At 41.2% G+C, this 16,447-nt stretch overlaps 1 protein-coding gene across 16 annotated transcripts in view; it reads right to left on the bottom strand.

The window, feature by feature from the left end:
- Window positions 1–2,387: 2,387 nt before the first annotated feature.
- The window catches only part of nrxn2b (neurexin 2b), a 795,015-nt gene continuing 780,955 nt past the window's right edge, over window positions 2,388–16,447 (bottom strand). For 15 of the 16 annotated variants that reach the window (XM_074624795.1, XM_074624794.1, XM_074624804.1 and 12 more), the window contains one exon: window positions 2,388–5,407. In XM_074624795.1, coding sequence (XP_074480896.1) covers window positions 4,515–5,407 — 893 coding nt within the window. In that variant the 3' untranslated portion in view covers window positions 2,388–4,514. The remainder of the gene's footprint in view (window positions 5,408–16,447) is intronic. The other variant, XM_074624809.1, reaches the window with a different exon arrangement.

The following is a 16,447-nucleotide window of genomic DNA, read 5'->3' as shown; positions in this document are numbered from 1 at the left end:
TGTTTGAATATTTGAAGTGGGGTCCTATGAGGTACTTACAGTCCGTGTATTAGCGACAGTAGATGGCGGTCGGCAAGCCCCTAGTTAGGAGAAAAAGTCACACAATAACACAAACTAACTAACTGATTGAGGCAGCGGTAGACGAGCAACTCCCTTGTTCTGCGAGGTAAAATTACTGTTTTTGTGAAGGGAGTCTGGTGGCTTTGAGGAGAGCATAGATAACGGCTTCAGTTCCCCGTCAGAAAGGGCCGTCTGACGGAAAGGTAAAGCGGTGAAAATATTCTAAATATGGCGTACACTTAAACTGATATTGATTTTTTAAAAGTGTGTAAGTCAAGTCTACCTGGCGCCGCGCACACTGGCTGTGACCCGCTCCATCTCAATCCTCCTCGTGGCGATTGCCTCATTAACGTTATGGTTCCCTTATAGCATCGGGTTTAAAATCTGAAATATTGCCAAATAGTTTGCTTTTCGCTTCGACACCAAATCCTCCGCCATCTATCGGTCTGTCAACGCTCTCTCGTCCCATGTTTGAAATATGACTCCTGCTACTCTAAGCTGAGATCTGCAGCAGATGCATTCACTGTCAGTTTGTAACGTCCGTCGTCCGACTATCTATTGATAACCTGCCGCTGATACGCCAAAATAAACTAAAACGGTTAAAGCAAAACGTAATGTAATCGTTGTGTGCCGCCGTGTAACAACGATAACGCAGACTACCGCGACAAACCTAATTATCGTTAGTTTTTTTTAGTCGTGGTTTTTACACTACATGACTTACCGGCGACACACAACAGGGTCTCCAAACTACGTTTTGTCACAAAAAAACCAATGCGAGAAGTGCACGGTAAATTATGTGATACCTTGCTCGAGACACATTGTTGGCATGTGTGTTCACAAAATAGCCCGTTAGTTTCCACGTCTTTTTTTACTATTTATTCCTCCAGGTGCAACATCAACTTTGCTCCGTGTAGCAACACATACAGTAAGTTCATACTGTTAAAGGGCTACCCCTCCTCCCCTGGAATTCCCCTCAACTCATGTCTCACGTTCTCATTGGCTGTAGCTCGTGGCCGGAGTCCCCGACAGGTCCAGATAACTAGCATGCTAGATATCGGGAACGTGTCTGCGAGTCATTGGCGAGCCTCTCGACTCGCGACTTTGAGCAGTTGTGTAGTGTGAACTAGCTGTTAGCGGTTGGTGTTGTCATGGTTTGGGGGGGGGGGGCGATGAAATGATAATACGATTATAACATCTTTCAAATTTGTTTGATGTCGTAAATTTGTATATGTTTTACCCCTTTCATGTTAGCGGTCTGCCAGTGGGGGGCGCCAAAATCAGAAATGGTCAAATTCTACACATAGCAGCAGCTTTGTACAGCAGATGTAATCCTGATATGACTTTTAAAATCAAGTGCAGGTTTTGATAACTGTCCAAACACAGTGCTTATAGTGATCACGTCTGTCCGGGTCAAAAAGCGGATGATTTTTTATAACCAAATGTTTGTTGTTGTGCATAACATTTTTTTTTTAACCCATAACTGACCCTCGTTAACCGATTATTAACCGCCAAGATTAGTGCGTCGCATCTGTATGTCTGCTGAGTCCCCAGTTCACCCGTCCGGGAGAGTTAGCAGCCACTAGTCGGTGAATAAATGCTACAACTCCTCAAGACCCGAGCCAACTTCCTCTATCTGCAACTCCGGTTCAGACTCTCTTAAGGTGGACCAGCTATTCTCCTCTAAGTGACTAGCTTTGCTCAGTTTTTTTTATTAATTTTGAATATTTATTTTAGCCGTTTAATTCATTAATCGCATTAATCGGTTAAAATTCTTAATCTCGGTTAATTACTAACATCCCTAATAGAAAGTAATGAAACGAACCGCGTCGCTATTTACTGGCTTGCTGACAGTTCTTCTGCCTTTTCCCTCACAGAGGGTGAGACGTTGGGCGGCTCTGCGACACGAGCATGCATGTGGAACAGCGCCCTTTTTGCCGGGACTCCTCATTGTTTCACCCGGTAGCAGTGTGGAGGGAGACGGGCGCCAGTCTGCATGTGTGCCGCAGAGCCGGTTGAAGATCGGAGCGGGCGCTATCAATCCACTTGACGAGGGCGCTTCCCCCTTGCGCATTCGTTGTTTCGACTTTCCTGTTGCTGTCATGATTTCAATGTGAACGCAGCATCAGGTATCCAGCTGGAGAGCAGGGCAAACCATCAAGGGTAAAGTATAAAACAAAACAACAATTCAACTAACGTTAATGTACCGTAGTTTTAAAATGTTTTTCCATATGAAAAGTCCCGAGATCACTATAAGCCGTTTCCACTGCACACAAACTGGACCGGGAGACAAGCAGATAAACGATAAAGAGACGACGCGACACAGGGAGTAAGAAGTATATAACCAAGTGTATTCCCTCTGTTAATGTACACATATTTAGAGTCATCTCACTGGAACACTTTACAATAACATTTAGAAAGAACAGGAAGATACTGGGAGGAGTATGCTTGGAATGGAGAAAGAGAGAAAACCAGACCAGAGTGAGGCGATGGAGCCCGTCAAATGAAAAAATGGCTGCCATCTCGTCTCTAGCCACGTAGACAGAAATAGATATAAAAGTAATAAAAAAAAAAAGACATGGATGATGGATAGAGTATGGGGACGAACAATCTGCCATACAGAGAAAAAAAGGAATAGATGCAGGACAAAACATAGATTGAGGATGGAGGATGGAGGATGGAAGAACCCAAATCACATTTGCTCAATTTACCAAAAGAAAATACATAGAAATTTCCGTTTCCCAGAATCATAGTCATTTTTTTTCTCCAAACAGGAATGATAGTAGGGAAAACACATTTCTCTTAGTAATGGGATGAGAGTCAAATATTTAGACATTTCACAAACTTTTTTCAGGATTTTTCTTTTCTTTTCATGGTACAGTTTTTTCTTTTTTTAATAGAGTTGAGAAAATTGGAATACTAGAGTTCTTGTTGTACATCTTCCAGGGAACTGCCGTTCACCTTTTTTGTGTTTGTGTGCTCTTCCCACAGAGTTTGCTTTTTGCCCATTGGCTGCCATCAGTCCAGTCAGGCAAGAGAAGAGGAGGAGGAGAAGGAGGAAGGGAGGCGAAAGACGAAAGACATCTTCTTCAGCCGCAAGGTATCTCTCTCTCCGCAGTGGAACTCCAGCAAGAGTGAATTCAGAATTTCCCTAAAATGTCTCTCGTTTCTCCAGAGAAAAAGAAAAAAGGAAAAAAAAGAAAAGAGCAAAACCGAAGTGACTGAGTGTTGCAGCGAGGCTGCGTCAGCCGTATGTTCATGAGAGGGTCTGAGGAGCGGGAGGGTGGAACTGTTCCGACGTCAAGAATCCTAAAGTCTGTCTTCGCTGCGCGTTATCTCGCTTTTCCACACTTTAGGTCCATAGGTTTCTGCAACGTCTATACATATATTTATAATTATATAGAACAGAGTTCATCTTGTTTGCTGGAGGTTTTTTCTGTTTTTCGGTTATTAGTAACTGTAAGGAGTTTCTCTGCTGGCCCGCCTCGGAGCCCCAGAAACACATGACACAGATCTGTTGGAACAAAAGGACGACCAAAGGGGAGTTTTTTTGGCCTCAACAAGTCTTTGGCGGCTTAACGTACAAGTTAGCATCCGTTAGGTTGGAGCGGTGGTATCTCACATAGTTGCTACGTTTTAACGTTTTCGTTTATGATCATCAATCATCGTCGTATTTTTTAAAGTTTTCTTTTTTTAAAACTCCACAGGAAAAGGAAAAACAGTTTTTTTATCTCTTTTTCGTAAATGAATACTACATGCTTGAAACACGGCAGAGTTTTACGTCGCATCAGCTGCTTTTTAGCACCGGACAAGGAGAGAAACAGGGGGGTGCGGGGACGAGAGGAAGAGAGAGAGAGATCTGACGGAGAGAGGTGGAGAGGTCGGAGACGTGGAACACTTACAGAGAAGCTGGAGTTTGACACGACGGTTCTGTAAGCTGGCAGTATATTGATTTTTACAGAGAGATGTCAAGCTGCTAATTCAAACCTAGTGGTTGATACTGTCTAAGGTGAAGGCTTACACCACACGCTCGCCTCAGAATGAAGCACAGACCATGACACAAATACTGATGGTGGTGGTGGTGCTTTCCTACAGTACTCCAGATATTAAATAACCTGCCATGTGCTAACGCATACATCACTGGTTTATCAGCATTTGGTACACGGTTGTTGGCACAGTAAGATCCTAGGTGTAACAGCCTTTCCTTAAATCCACACCGTGGTTAGAAGAGTAAATCAAAGCAATGCTGAGCGGTGTGAACAGAACCGTGACGTTCTTAATTTGCTGATTAGACTGATTGGTAACATGTATGGCCACCTGACAATACTGGGTTTTAAATGCCTCCGCTATGTCTCCGTATACTGCCGTGTCTCTCTCCCTCTTTCTCTCTCGTGTCTCTGTCCTTCTCTTAGTGCGTCTGCTGTTCTGTCTCTGTGTGTCACGGCGGCGGCGCTCCCTCAGACGTAGTACTCTTTGTCTTTGTTCTTCTTGTTCTTGGTGACCGTCTTGGCAGTGCTGGGCTGTTTCTCCTTCACCAGGGCTCCGTTGCTCTGCGTGGCCGAGTTACTGATGTAGTTGCGGCTCTGGTCCACCTGGTAGGAGCCCTCGTCGCGGTTGCGGTACTTGTACATGGCGTAGAGCAGGATGAGGATGCAGAGGGCGGCGGCCGCCACGATGCCGACCACCATTCCCGTGGTGCTGCTGGACTGCTGCACCTCCACGGCGCCGGGGAGCCCTCCCTCGGGAGACGTGGGGTCTGGAGTGGGGACATGGGGGAAATTTGGGGGGTAGGTTATTCCTGGGACTCTACGGTGGCCCGGGTCCGAAGAGGGGTGCGCCGGCGGCAGCAGCACCTGGTCCCGGGTGTTCATTTTTCCGGCGGGGATTTTGTTGTTGCTACTGCTGCTGCCGCCGGCGGCCGGCTTGATGTGCGGGCTGAGCTGGTCGGGGTTGGCTGTGGGGGTGGAGGAGAGAGGTGGGTGGTGGGAGTTGGGGGAGCGGGAGAAATGGCGGTCTCGGGGGTTCTGGACACTGCCCTCGACGCCCGGGGGAGGAGGGAGGACAGTCCTGTCGGTGACCAGGTGGGAGTTTTTGTAATAGTCCTCGTCATCCGACTCGGTCATCTCCCCCGAGCCGTACGCCGACACCTCGATGGTCTCCTCGCAGTCCTCCTGGTCCAAGGGGCACGGGGGCCGGCCGTTGGGCAAGGGGAGGGACTCTTTGGTGGTTTCGAGCAGGGTGAGGAAAGGGCGGTAGGTGGTGGGGGGCGGGGGGATTACTGGGTAGCGGGTGGCGATGGATGGGGGGTCTAGGGAGTCCACCGTTATTATGGGCAACACTAATTCACCTCCTAGGACAAGAAAGAGACAACGGAGAGGACAGAGTGTTAGAGACCGCCTGAGAGAGAGACTCCAGCCTCCAGATGAACAGAAGAAAACACCAGTATTAGAACAGCACTAAAACTTTACATGAGGTTAGGTCTAGAAGTTTAGTTAGTCTGTTCTATTTAAAAAGTTAATGTGCTGACTATCTCTGAACTGCAAATACAAGATGTAAGACAATACTCTATCCTGCACCTGTTCCTGTCTGTTCTGACCTATCTCCCTCTGCTGCATAGACCTACATGTTATAGCACTAAATACAAGATAGAAAGTAGACTATCAAATTACACTGAACAACTTAACATCTACTGTACTACACACTGCTAACTGGCTCACCTATGCTGGCTACGCTAACGCTTGCTTTGATTGGTTAAATAAGAGTAAACCACGAGGTTCAGGTCACTTACATCAACAAATTGGCCGCATGATTTTTGCATGAAAAAAAAATTACAAAAAGAAAGCTGTGTAAGATTGTTCTCGGATAGTGATAAACAACTTTCCCCCACCCCTTCTTTACCTCCTCTCCTCTTTTGATTTTTTTTTTTTCAATAATTGGGTGAATAATAATCAGAATGTTAAGAAATTTGAGTTTTGGGGTAACACTTCATTTTACAGGTCTGCAAATTTCATGGTAATTAGGTGATTAATTAGCAAATAATTTGACATTTCTTTGGAATTACTGCCAAATTACCCCAATATTTACCTCAAAATGTATCGAAAATGACTATTATAAACATTATTTAATAATTATATGCTAAAATAGCATACAGAAGAAAAAGTTTATTTGCTTATTATTATCTATTCATCAGCAGACATGGAAATAAAGCATATCAATTAACTTTTATTTATTTATTATTTATTATTTATTTTTAATTTTAATTTTAATTTATTATATTTTTTGTTTAATTAACTTTTTTTCCGGGAAATGTATTAAATAATTACCAGCTATTGGGAAATGTATTTATTATTAATTTATTATTACATTTTTGATAAATTTGGAGGTAAATATTGGGGTAATTTGTCAGTAATTACAAAGACATTTTTAAAGTTTTCCACCTCCGATGAGGAGCAGCGAACAGCCGCTTCTCAAGCCAAAGAGCCTTATTTTAACAATTACATGCTATTTTAGCATATAATTATTAAATAATGTTTATAATAAAGTCATTTTTTATAGATTTTGAGGTAAATATTGCAGTAATTTGGCAGAAATTCCAAAGAAATAGATAGATTACTTGCTAATTATTACCTAATTACCATGAAATTTGCAGACCTGCAAAATTAAGTGTTACCGAATTTTGTTTATTTAAACATTCTCATGAATAATGGGCAATCAATCCCATTTCCCCCCCCCCTTTGGCCATGGCTCATTTCTAATTATCTTTAATCTGTATGCAGACTCTCAGGAGCTGCAGCAGGAAAGTGTAATATCCAACCCAAACTCTCAGTACACACTATAGTACACTGAGAGAGACAGCATTAAACACTACTGCCCCTCACATGAGTCCCTGAAGCCCACTTCCCTCCCAAACACCACACATAAACATGATGCAATTATACCCTTCTTAAAACAGCCACCAACACAAGCGGACAGTTGAAAGAAATATCGTCTTAATGAGCCAGAATTTGTTGTCAAGCTTTCGGTTATGTAATCAGATTTTTAACCCACTAGCGTGAAATAAAACACCCAAATTAAATAAAGATTATTGGGCGTATAACAATATCATTTGTAAACGTTGCATTTCATTCAGGAGAAATCGTTTCTATCACAAAGCCCAGTTGGGGGTTAAAGGTTAAACATATTGAGAGTTTGTTAACAGAACATTTCAGAATATCAATTTATACACTACATTTTACTTTCATAACAGTTTTTGGTAACACTTTATAATAATTCATCATTTAGAAATGGTGAATTGATAGTTAATTAAACTTAGTTAATAGTTATTTTACTGTTAAAAAATGAAATGATAATTAATGTTTACTCATTATGAGTAATGCTATAATTTACGTTATTTTAGCAGTTTATTGTTGCACATATAATACCATTTTATATATAAGTATTTGTTAATGATTACCAAATTGTGTGTAAACCTTTAAGAAATTGTTTGTAAAACATTTATAATATTACATTGATATTTGTTACACTTTGTTAATGGTTATTTATTGGTTTGTAAACTGTCTATAAACATTGTTTGGATGGCTATAATAAAATTGCATGTAGTGATTATAATACATTGTTAAATGGTTAATAAATACTTTGTATAACTTCTATAAATATTACATAGAAAGATATTGGTAACAATTTGTTAATGGTTATTTTGTGGTTTGTAAATCGCCTATAAACATTATTTGGATGGCAATTATAAAGTTGCAACTAATGATTATTATACTTTGTTAAATGGTTAATAAATAAACATTACATAGATATTTGTGACACTTTATTAATGGTTATTAATTGGTTTGTAAACCACCTATGAACATTTTTCAAACAGGTATTATAAAGTTACAAGTAATGATTATAATATATTAAATGGTTAATTAAAGCGTCTATAAACATTATTTAGATATATAGTTAATACTTTATCAATGGTTTATAATTGGTTTCTGGTCCATCTATCTATGTAATGTTTATAAACTTTTTCTTCAAGGTTTACAAATGATTTGGTAATTATTAACAAATACGTAATATAGTATATACAATGTTATGTGTGCAACAATAAACTGATAATAAATACTTAATTATAGCATTACTAAAAAAAAATAAAAAATAATTATCAATTATCATCAACAGTGAAAAATACTATTAACAATGTTTAATTAACCATCAATTTACCATTAATGAATGAAGGTTATTATGAAGTGTTACCCAGTTTTCTCTTCAGTTTGTCAAATATGTACGGGTCACAGTCAAGGAAACATTTGTTAAACATGGCGTGGGGGGGATTAGATTATGGCACATTTTAGTGGGGAGGAAAGAGGGAAGGTAACAGTAAAACATGACCAAAGAAATGCCAACATCACCAGCATAAAATCATGACTCTGGCTCTTTGTTCATTTGATGAGGTAAATCAGAGTGACTCGGAGGGGAGAGAGGTTGGATCAGGCATTTCAGGGGGATTTATAAAGGGGAGGTGTTGGGATTGGAACAATTCCCCCTTGTGGCCGTTATACAGCTCAGCAACGCTCAAGCCCACCCCACCAAAAAACCTTGTCAGTTATACAACCATACATTTTCACTCAAAGAATGGCAAAGGCTTTGTTACAAACATTGAGTTAACAAAGCCACTAAACATATCAGCATTTAACAACACACTTGAGAGAAACAGGCCTTGAAATGAAGCAAAATGTGAAAGCTGGGAGAAAAAAACCCGTAGTAATTCAAACCCCTACTTCTAACTTCTTATTTCATTGCTGGAAAGGCTAGTTTCCATGGCAATGCTCAAGTTATTCCTCTCCATTATATTTCCTTTCTTTCTGTGTTTGAGGGCTGTGTTTCACCTTGAAGGCTGAGAGGACAGCAGAGCGCGGGGTGTCACATTTAAGGAACAAAGAGTCGCACTGAGAAGGATTTCACAAGTTTAGTGCGTTTTCTAAGAAATCTTTGGTTTTGTGAAATAACTTGTCAAAGTCACAGGAGTAAGAAAAAAAAAACTGTTTTGGGGACCTCAGAGATAGTTCCTCTGAGATATAGGATGTACGTGTGACTGAGGGCGATGGAGGAGATGGTAGTGTTGCTATCTTTACTTGCCATCTGTCAGTACGGTAGAGATGCTGCAAGTGCAATTTCAAGCTTTATACCTGCAGCCCACCAATTACTGAGGAGTTACCTCCACTCACTGTGTGCCCCACTTACAGCACGGCTGTAACAGGCTGACATTGCAAATACATGGTCTTGTTATTGTAAACCTCACAGAATCAGGAACACGGCTTAACTTGTGTGTTTTCTGTTTAAAGTCTACCTTCTATGAACCCGATGAAGTCGTCAAACACGGCAGCTTGGTCAGCTTGGCTCTACGCTTCAAACTACGACGCTCTACGTGGCCGTAGTTATGGCGCGAGTAAAGGAGGAAGTCAGGAGACGTGGAATAAAGAACGACAAAGCCTGCGTAGGGAGGAGGTCGGCGTGGACGGATGGGTCAAAAAACACAGGACTTTTACCTGGGAGACCGCTGTTTATGTCCCGTGTGAAACCAAAAGTCAACTATAATTTATTTTAAGTTATGTACATAAGTTAAGTTACGTAAAGTACTTAACATACGCCGCGTACGTAATGTACTTACCTACGTAACAAATGTACTTTTTTTTTGCTCTACTTATTTTTAAAACACAGGACTTTACCCGGGAGGCCACTGTTCATGTCCCGTGTGAAATCAAAAGTCAACGTTGACTGATTTTAAGTTCCGTACATGAAGTAAGTGACATAATGTACTTAACATACGTCGCATACGCAACATACGTAGCTACGTAACAAATGTACTTATTTTTTTCTATACTTATTTTTAAAACAGGACTTCCACCCAGGAGACCGCTGTTGAAACCAAAAATCAACTTTAATTTATTTTAAGTTATTTACATAAATTAAGTTATGTAACATACTTAACATACGCCGCGTACATAACGTACCTAACTACGTAACAAATGTACTTTTTTTGTGTACTTATTCTTAAAACACAGGACTTTCACCCAGGAAACCACTGTTTTCATCCTGTGTGAAACCAAAAATTAAACATTGACTTACTTTACATATAGTTAAGTAACATAGCATACTTAACATACGTAGCGTTTAGTAACATACGTAACATACTGAACTATGTCACAAATGTTCTTGTTTTTAAAACACAGGACTTTCACTCAGGAGACATCTGTTTGTGTCCCGTGTGAAACCAAAAGTCAACATTGACTTATTTTGAGTTACGTACATAAATTAAGTTAACATACTTAACTTACGTTACATATGTAACGTACTTAATTACGTAACAAACACACTGTTCATATTTTAACCCAAACCACGATCTTTTTGTTGCCTAAACCTAACTAAGTTGTCTCCTGTAAACTTGGAAGTTTATTTTGAAAAGACAGTGTATGGAAACTTGCACATGCAAAACTGATGCTAGAGGTGTACATAGAGCGTCACCGTTTGAAGCGTAGGGCCGCTGACCAAGCTGACGAGTTGGGAGTGAGAACGTGTAGCACTGAATAGTGCTTAAAAGGATTTATTTCGATAATCTGGAGGCAAATGTAGACTTTATAGAAGTCTATAACAGTTAAGGATTGTTACGACAAATCGCTCCCATCACTCTGCTGTGCTCTCGGTGCGTAGTAGAGCCAAAGCCTGAAGGCCATATATCCCATATGACTGGCAGGCAGTGGCTACTAGAAAAAATAATGAACCCTCAGCCCTCATACACAGAGTGAGCCACAACTCAGCGCTCTAGGCAGTTATCAAGTTGAACCATCGTTTCATTTCCTGTTGTGTGACCCAAGCCTACTGCGCCCATAGTTTAAACCAATCTACAGCTTCAATTGTCTCTCCCCTTCTCCTCGACTGCACCCTCTTCCCTCTGTTTGCAGCTCTGATTGTTCAGTTAACACCCACAGGCAGGTCGCTGACTGGCCGAGGAAGCGGGGAGGAAAAAAATAACATCACAAATAACACATAGAAGCTGCCAAGAACCGCAGTCTGATATGAAACCAGAGGAATCGGCAAGCGAAGTGAGCATGAGATATTTAGGTATTTTTCATCAAAACCCCTCACTGGTTCAGTCGGCAATGTTTTGAAGCGAAACCTGATGCAAACAACGCTGAAAAATACATATAGCGTGATTCCATAGTGTGTGGGCGTCTCTTTCTTTAGCATTGTATCACTGTAATTGGAGCATTACAGCGAGCGACTCAAAAGATATTCAGCCTGATTGATTGAGTTTGACTCCATTGATTTGAGCAGCCGAGGCAGTGGAACCACGTTTAGCCCACATGATGAAATTCCTTCTTTATCTTTACCCACACGCCACTCCACAACGCTGCCAGTATGAGTCATCCCCTCCCCAACCCCCCCTCTATTTACTCAAAAGGAGAACAGGGCAGATGGATACTGATGCATCTATGTCGGTCTCCTGACAAACATCGTTATTCTGCCGCTCACGTCGCCCCGCTCGCATCCATTTGAAATATTTAGAGCAAAAAGGTTGTTTGGAGTTTGAGCATTCTATAATTCAGCTTTGATTAGACTGCAGATGGAAAATCCAGCAGCGTGTCCGAGCATAATATAAAAAAACCTGTTCCTTCATACATGTGTTTCCATAAACTGTTTACAAATGCTGCATTTGCCGCTGTCGCTCTCAGGCAAAGTGATTTGTTTTGACACAAAGGGATGATGCCCTGCCCATATCGTGTTTCACAGAGAGAGAGAGAGAGAGTCACATGTTGGCTACAGTCAAAGTCACCTCCCTACAGCTCGTCAGCACCTGGATCGACTCCATAAACCTGGCTGGATTTTTTTTTCTGGCCACATCACTGTGGTATAAATCTCAGACATGCAAAGAGAATCTCTGCCTGATATCATCACCCACTACTTCACCACCTCCCCGTGGCCTGTTTCTGCTCTCTACATCTTTTCTCCTACCATGGTGCTGCGACCAAGTATATCTGAAGGCTTCATTTGCAAAAAAACACATGTGATATATGATGTAAGATAAAACATGCTTTTTTTATTATGCACTCAAGGGACTATCGATCAAAGTGGCTTTTATCTGTTTTCGCAAATTAACTCATCTACTTTATATGATTAGACTGTTGTTGGGCTATTAACTAGGCGTTATCAGATGTGGGTCAATAGGGGCCTACTACACCCACCAGTAGGTTTTATCATCTATTGACATGGTAGATCACCGAAAGAAGATATAAATAAGACGGCAGCAACCTCTAGCGACCGTAGTAATTATGACAGGAGCAGAAGCGGAAGTCAGCCGCTGTATTATAGACAGTGTGAAACTCCATAAGGGGTGAAGGGCGGGGACTTTCGCCCAGGAGACCGACGTTTTTTTTGGCCTAAACCTGAAGAAATTGTAGTTTTGTTTCCTAAACCTAAAGAAGTTGTAGTTTCTTTGCCTAAACCTAAAGAAGTTGTAGTTTTGTTATCTAAACCTAAAGAAGTTGTAGTTTTGTTATCTAAACCCAAAGAAGTTGTAGTTTTGTTATCTAAACCTAAAGAAGTTGTAGTTTTGTTATCTAAACCCAAAGAAGTTGTAGTTTTGTTATCTAAACCCAAAGAAGTTGTAGTTTTGTTGCCTAAACCTAAAGAAGTTGTAGTTTTGTTGCCTAAACCTAAAGAAGTTGTAGTTTTGTTGCCTAAACCTAAAGAAGTTGTAGTTTTGTTGCCTAAACCCAAAGTTGTAGTTTTGTTGCCTAAACCTAAAGAAGCCTTTTTGCTTGTGTTCAAAACGTTTCATTCAGTTTTACAACATGTTAGAATGTATTGATTTTAAGTTTCACTTTTACAACGTAGTAGGCCCCTAACGACCCACGTCTATGGTGCTTATAGTGGCTGATAACCCTTACTTAATGGCTTGATAACAGTCGAATCGGGTGCTTTTCCACTGTAAGACTATTTGTTAAATGAAAAGGTCAAACAATTGAAAAATGTGAAGCAGTGTTTCTCCACCATGCTCCAGGGAGAAACTCTGAGATTTGTTCACAGTTCAGTGTGAATAAAGAACCCATTCTCCGTCCACTGCTCTGGGTTGGCATCAGATCTGAATTGTAATTTCAATAAGATTTTGCAACGGATAGCAGAAACACTTCATGATAAAATGCACCACTGACCAGTGTTGAAGTAAAAGTGGTTACAAGGCATCTGAATAATGCAGTTCTTGGCTCTTTGATACGTGCATTTAACAGCAGACTGAGCACCAGTCTCTGCATTCATTTCTTTAGAGCCAACAAATGTAATAACTGATGGCTACATTGTGAATATAAACTACTGTAACTGTAACACTGTTCAATAGCAATCATAAACCAATGGTGAATGTTTATCATTAATTAACCATTATTGGATGTTGAAATAATTCAATGTTGATTAGTTCATTTAAGGATATTTTTTGCTAAACTAGCTAATTGGTTGTTAATAGTAAATGATATGATGTGAATTAGTTTATCATTTATCAATATAAGTTAAATCAAAACATGTTAAATTGATGTTTTATTCCATTTTAGCTCATTTTTAAATTCTTTAATTATGTTTCTTTCTTTTTATATCTATATGAAAAGTGTTCTGAGATAACTTCTGTCATGATTTGACGCTATATAAAAATAGACTTAGAGAATAAACTTAGAGAAACTGTCTCATGTGTTTTGCGTCATCTGATCGGCGTTAAATAGAGACCACCATCAAAACTATTTAGAACGAATATCGGCCGGTTACAATCGATCGCAGCACCCTTAGCGATCATGCAATTATTACGCAAATTCACCTCATTATTACGCAATCTTGATATCTTGTCTAACATTACTGGACGTCACATTAACGTCCTCTGAAATCTGTTTGTTGCAACAGGTTTCTGTTTAGAGATTTCTGGGTCAAGCCTCTACATTCCCAAACATCTAACCCGTGGTACCGGAATGATAAACCCGGGGCTGTTTACTTATCTTAAGGGAGATCGATAAAGCATCACACTGACACCCAAACCCATCGACCAGCGTGGGTTTGATCCCAGTCACGCTGGGTTGAGCGGGGCTCGGCGCTCCGGGTCATCCCTCATCTCTCATCCAATCTCTTAGTTTCACTCCTCGACCTAAAAAGAACATTCGCAGGTTCGCCTCTATAGCATGTCGCCTGATGAATTATTGAGGAGCGCCTCAGAGCTCTGATCTTGTCGGAGTAAAACCGATATAGCGCCTACAACATCCTGGGACTGATAAGCAGCTCGGAGGTATGCGAGGGGAGAGGGAAAGTGAGGTCGTGCTGAGGTGGAGAAGAGAGATAAAATGAAAGAGATTTAATGAGCGGGGCTTGTTGTTGGGAGAAAGAGACGTTTGTGTAATATCCTCTAATTGTGTGAATACAATTAGTGTCTATAGACGACGTTTTCATGTGAATATACAAATATGTTTTTGAGTGTCTTCTCCACAGTACATGTTTCATCTTTGTCCCCCCCTCACTGGGTCTCGTCACTCTTGTGACAGAGGCTCATTAACGGCACTGGAGGATCCAAACCGACGCTTTAATTGGGTGATGTAATTAAGGCTCCCTAACAAAGTCAAAGTTTAATTAGCCTGGTGGGGAAAGGCGGGAATCATTCATGGGAATTTCACTCCTCTCGCTCTCTCTATTTTGCCTCCTCTCTTCCTTCTCTCTTCGCTCTCTGCTGCTTTGAGCGCAAAGGAACGTGACACAAATCTCAATGAGGGTCAGTCCTTTTCCGCGACGCGGCCCTTCCAGCTCCCTTCTGGCTCCTCGGGTCCTTTCCCCGTTTTGTCTGTTTTGCATCCACTCCACGAGCTCGTCAGCAAGCGTGCGACCGTGGCTGCCCCGCAATCATTGTCTGAGGGTCATCAATTAGCAGCGAACCGTAAAAAAAAAAAACGCCGGCAGAAACACAGTTGCATCCCTTGAATTGTGTGCTGCAGGTAAATACATCTGTAAAGCACATGGAGCTCCACTGGCTGTATATATAGGAGCTGTATTGATCCCCATGAATTCACAGCGGTTCATATCTCTCCAGGCTTGATAGAAAAATCTGCGTCTTTCTCCTTCCTGAAGGCCGTTCAATAAGACGGAGCTGCATCCTCGCATTGGAATTGAAAACACTGGTGCTATCACACAATGACTACGGGCCTGTGTGTGTGTGTGTGTTTGTGGAGCAGTGATGGAGAGGGGGACATGTTTTGCGGACAATGTTGATTCTTCTCCCCCTCTTGTTGACAGTTTTCACCGAGGCTTATTCGACCCCGCTGGCTGGAGCTCTCGTGGCATCTGGAAGGTGTGATACGGAGAGCGCGTGCGTGAGCGCGAGCACGTTTGTTGTTTCTCAGGAGAGACGGCGGCAAAGAGAAAACTTTACACCCACAAGAGTGAGAGAGACAAGTGTCTGTCTGGTAAGGTGAGCATGTCTGCCACCATATATGTGTTTGTGTGGGCATACGAGAGAGAGAGAGAGAGAGTTGCGTTTCCCCATGGGAGATTAAGCCTGGGCATAGCATCCACTGAAAAACTCTCATTTCTCCTTTCGATAAGAAGGGAATTGAGTCTCTATTTCGGTCCCCACCACCTGCAGAGAAAACCGCAGGAGAATGCTACACTCGAGTTTCTCAGCACAGGTTCAGATCCGTTTCTCCTCGCAAACACACCGATTGCTATAATCTCCTGCCATTTACAGTCCAACATATATTCAATTCCAACCACTAATCCCCCATTCCTGGAAAAAAATAAACTTTAGTCGAGGAAAAGTGAAGTGCTTTACACAAAGTTTTAGTGACTCTTTTGTTCTTTTCTGTTAATCACGTCATTGGGGGTTATCTGGGGCCTCATTTCATAAACTTTATAAGTCTGATATCCTATCTTATCTCAGTTTAGGATGACATTTAGGATTTTTGGTATTACAGAAACATGTTTCTTAACTGCATTTAGGAAAAATATCCTATCTTATCTTAGGATCGGCATTTAGCTATTACAGGAACGTCCGTTAGGAATCCTACATTAAGATGGGATAGACTTTGTCTGTATGGTACTGACGTTGAAGATGGGGAACAACATGAACACCTAAATATAATGATTGAGAGGTTACTCAAACTGTATGATGGCACTATAAATTTCCCAGAACATGTATTAATGAGACCTGCTTTGCCCTATGCTTTTACCTCTTTCCTTTAGTGTGTTATATAGTGTTTGGTGCATGTAAAAGGTCTGAAAAGAGTTACTCTCCCCCACAGAAACACTGCTCTCGAACTGCCCCGAAACGCCTCGATTGAAGTCCCGCCTTTTCTTCCGTAACGTGGTGATGTCACCAAGTAACACA

Source organism: Sebastes fasciatus, chromosome 22, assembly GCF_043250625.1.
Source record: "Sebastes fasciatus isolate fSebFas1 chromosome 22, fSebFas1.pri, whole genome shotgun sequence".
NCBI classification, from domain to species: Eukaryota; Metazoa; Chordata; class Actinopteri; order Perciformes; family Sebastidae; genus Sebastes; species Sebastes fasciatus.
This window is presented reverse-complemented; position numbering and strand designations above follow the sequence as displayed.